The sequence below is a fragment of the Plutella xylostella genome, chromosome 15 (genome assembly GCF_932276165.1).
Source record: "Plutella xylostella chromosome 15, ilPluXylo3.1, whole genome shotgun sequence".
Taxonomy (NCBI): domain Eukaryota; kingdom Metazoa; phylum Arthropoda; class Insecta; order Lepidoptera; family Plutellidae; genus Plutella; species Plutella xylostella.
Genome location: NC_063995.1, coordinates 10,694,204 through 10,698,037, shown reverse-complemented (window position 1 = coordinate 10,698,037; position 3,834 = coordinate 10,694,204). Strand labels below are relative to the sequence as shown.

The 3,834-nt window shown below is 40.7% G+C and overlaps 1 protein-coding gene across 2 annotated transcripts; it reads right to left on the bottom strand.

Moving 5' to 3' along the window:
* Positions 1-265: 265 nt before the first annotated feature.
* LOC119692531 lies at positions 266-2,021 on the bottom strand. 2 transcript variants are annotated; one of them, XM_038113423.2, is made up of 2 exons: positions 1,148-2,021; positions 266-806 (listed from the first exon to the last, which is right to left on the bottom strand). In XM_038113423.2, the coding sequence occupies exons 1-2, from the start codon at positions 1,944-1,946 to the stop codon at positions 391-393; spliced, it is 1,215 nt and encodes a 404-aa protein (XP_037969351.2). In that variant the 5' UTR covers positions 1,947-2,021; the 3' UTR covers positions 266-390. The 2 variants fall into 2 exon arrangements, with proteins under 2 accessions (XP_037969351.2, XP_037969350.2); XM_038113422.2 differs by having other exon boundaries at positions 1,163-2,021.
* Between the last annotated feature and the right edge of the window lie 1,813 nt (positions 2,022-3,834).

Here is a 3,834-nt window from a genome sequence, read left to right as displayed (position 1 = left end):
CAACACGCGCACACAATAGTTGGACCCATTTAGCAAACCTCCTCGTTTTGCTGCGTTTTAGAGAAACGAGGGAAGAACGAACGTACATTTTGATAATAACCTAATATTATTATTATATTTACGGCAAGTCGATAGTCCTTCTGAACAGGTGTAATGAAATACAGTGTAAAAATAATAAATTTAGTTTAATATTAGATGGTAGAATGGTGTTGATGGGGCCTAGGGACATTGGATAAGCCCTAAGCTAATAAATGAGTGGACTGTATTTTATGGTATGAATAATTTAATGTCTGGTTTACAATGGTTGTATGACAAATATGTATGTATGAAAAGATCGTGCGTCCGAAAGGTAAGAGGGTAAGAGGGTCCGGACAACCGAAGATGACGCATTTATACGTGGTGTCGCTGCTCCCCGCGCTCCTCCTCTTGCACCGATTTTGCCAGCTTCAGTAGCCGCAACAAGCTCCCCGCCGTTGAGGTATTCAACAGTCCAAGGGTAGAGGACAGATATTGTTGTAGGCCCGTTGAATTATGCCTCGTTTGGTCTCTATGTCTGCCACTCTGCTGACTCCGTCTTTGCCGTGATGTAGCTGGACGATCCGTCCCATGAGCCACATCAAGGGGGGTTGCGTCTTGTCCTTGACCAAGACAAGGGATCCGACTTGTAGGTGTCCCGTCGACGTGAGCCACTTCGTCTTCTGCTGGAGCAAGGTCACGTACTCTGCGCAGTATCGCTTCCGGAAGTGCTGCCGCAGGAATTCGATGCGTTGGAAGCGGTCCAGGCGATGCACGTTGCAGTCCGACACCTGAGGATAAGGAACCGACGTGAGCGGTCGTCCAATGAGGAAGTGGGAGGGGGAAAGAAATGAAAGATCGGAAGGATCAGAAGATAGAGGTGTTAAGGGACGTGAATTTAAAATGGCCTCTATCTGATTCAGGCAAGTGATCATTTCTTCATAAGTGAGATGAGCTAGGGCAAGAACACGCCGCAAGTGGTGTTTGACAGATTTGACAGCCGCCTCCCAAATTCCGCCGAAATGGGGGCTATATGGAGGAATAAATTTAAAATCAATTTCGTCATGTGATAGAATGGTTGGAATGTCGCTAAGTGAGTTTCTAAAAAGATCTGAGAGCTCGTTAAAACCACCAATAAAGTTGGAACCGTGGTCCGAATAAATGGTCTGGGGCCTTCCCCGGCGAGCCATGAAGCGATTTAACGCAGCCAGGTATGCCTCCTTCGTGAGAGACGAGACGAGCTCGATGTGCACCGCCTTCACTGCAAGACAAATAAAAATGCATAGGTAAGATTTCGTCAGTCTTGCACCTCTTCCGCTACGATCGGCTATAAGCACTGGCCCAGCGCAATCCACCCCAGTATTTAAAAAGGGAAACTCTAATTTAGTTCTATGGCTTGGCAGATTACCCATAACTGGCTGTATTGTTTTAGGTTTCACTCTAAAACAACGTACACAAGTGCGAACTATTCGTTTAGCAAGGTAACGTCCCGAGAGTGGCCAGTAATTTTGCCTTATGCATGAAAGCATCAAAAGAGGACCTGCATGTAACAAGGTTATATGATGAAACTCAAATATAAGTTTGGTTAAAGGGTGTTTACTACACAAGAGTATAGGGTGCTTTACATTATAACTGTAACAACTGTTGTCAAGACGACCTCCAACTCTGATCAGATTATTATCTGTATCATAAAAAGGGGAAAGGGAAATCAATCTATTTTTCTTGTTTAAAGTATTTCCCGATTTGAGAATATGATATTCGTCGGTGAACATTTCTTGTTGAGCGATTTGTAGCAAGGCGATTTTTGATGATTTTAATTCTGAAAAAGATAAGTTACCATATTTTTTATTACTATTTTTACAATTATAAATGAACCGCTGTACATATGCAAATATTCTTATTAATTTACTGTAATTAGAAATTTTATTCATTAATGTATTTATTTCGTTAGTTTCCACTATACTTGTATGTAATACTATGTCTGGAAGATGATTTATGTTTTTTAAGTTAGGGGTTGAGGGAAATTCTGAGTTAGAATTATGTAAGAAAGTGGGCCCGCTCCACCATAACGCCGATGCACTGACTAAGTCAGCCTTCACCCCGCGAGAAACTCCGGCTCGAAGGACCAAACTGATGGGGCCTAGGGTCCTGACTATGTAGATTGGATAAGCCCTAAGCTAATAAATGAGTGGACTGTATTTTATGGTATGAATAATTTAATGTCTGGTTTACTAGAGTGTAGTGGTTAGTGGCCTTGACTGCTATGCCGAAGGTCGGCAGATATTTGTTTAAAGACAGATAGTTGTACTCGGGTCTTGGGTATTGATATTTATATTTAATACTAGCTGTTCCCGCGCGCTTTGCTTCGCCTTAAAAAGTTTTTCCCGTATGTATACCAAATTTTATTCAAATCCGTTCAGTAGTTTTGGCGTGAAAGAGTAACAGACAGACAGATACAGTTACTTTCGCATTTATAATATTAGTAGGATGTATCCATCTATGTATTTGTGAATATTCTATCCTATTCTATTCTCTGTGGGGGTGTAAGTACCTGCACCTGGCTCTCTCGAGTGGAACCTTTGTGCATATTCCCAAGGTCTAAACTGCCTTCCTAAGCATGGACCATCTCCCACCACGCTGGTCCACTGCGGGTTGGTAGGTTCACATATCTAGATTTGCTAAATCTAGATATGCAGGTTTCCTCACGATGTTTTCCTTCACCGTAAGAGCGATGGTATACATTGTACTTAAATTCAAAGAACTCATTGGTACATGTCAGCGCCGGGATTCGAACCCGCATCTCTTGCGTGAGAAGCGGGCGCTTACCCGACTGAGCTACCACCGCTCCTGTGAATATATATCAGCTGTCCGATTCCCATAACATTTTATTTTATTATTTTTAAATTAAAATGCGGTTTTTCTCTGTAAAAATGCATGAAACATACATGTCTCATAATAATTTTAATTTAGGAAACTAGCCTATTATTATGTAAGTATAGTGAGTTTATTTTATAAAATTTATTAGTAAATTTATCTCAATTTATTCTAAATATGGTTTTTGTAAATCCATCTTAGTCTGGGTGCGTATTGCGACGTATAACAACGAAATGTATAATTTCACATTAATAAAGTTCACAAAATATAATGAACGTTACGTATAACAACAAAATCTATATTTTCATAAGGTATAAGATTCAATTGGTATAACGTACATTTTATATAATATCAAAAAATATAATACTTACCAGGACTAATATCAATTCGTATAACATACATTACGTATATCGTTTAAAATATATACTATCATTTAGTATAAATTTCATAAAACATACTAACAAATAACATAATCTGTGTTTAATTACCCAACACCGTCAAAGCCCCTAGTACCAAAACCTAAAGATAGGTGCGACGACGAGCAAAGCGAGGAGGAGCGTGAAAGGTGCACAATTGCACATGTTCGTCGAAACCAAAGCGGAGCGCAGCGACGCGGAGCGGAGCGTCTCCCCACATAGCTCCAATAATAATAATAATGTCAAAACCCCTAGTACCAAAACCTAAAGATAGGTGCGACGACGAGCAAAGCGAGGAGGAGCGTGTTAGGTGCACATGTTCGTCGAAACCTAGCGTCTCCCCACATAGCTCCAATAATAATAATAATGTCAAAACCCGTAGTACCAAAACCTAAAGATAGGTGCGATGACAAGCAAAGCAAGGAGGAGCGTGTTAGGTGCACATGTTCGTCGAAACGGAGCGTCTCCCCACATAGCTCCAATAATAATAATAATGTCAAAACCCGTAGTACCAAAACCTAAAGATAGG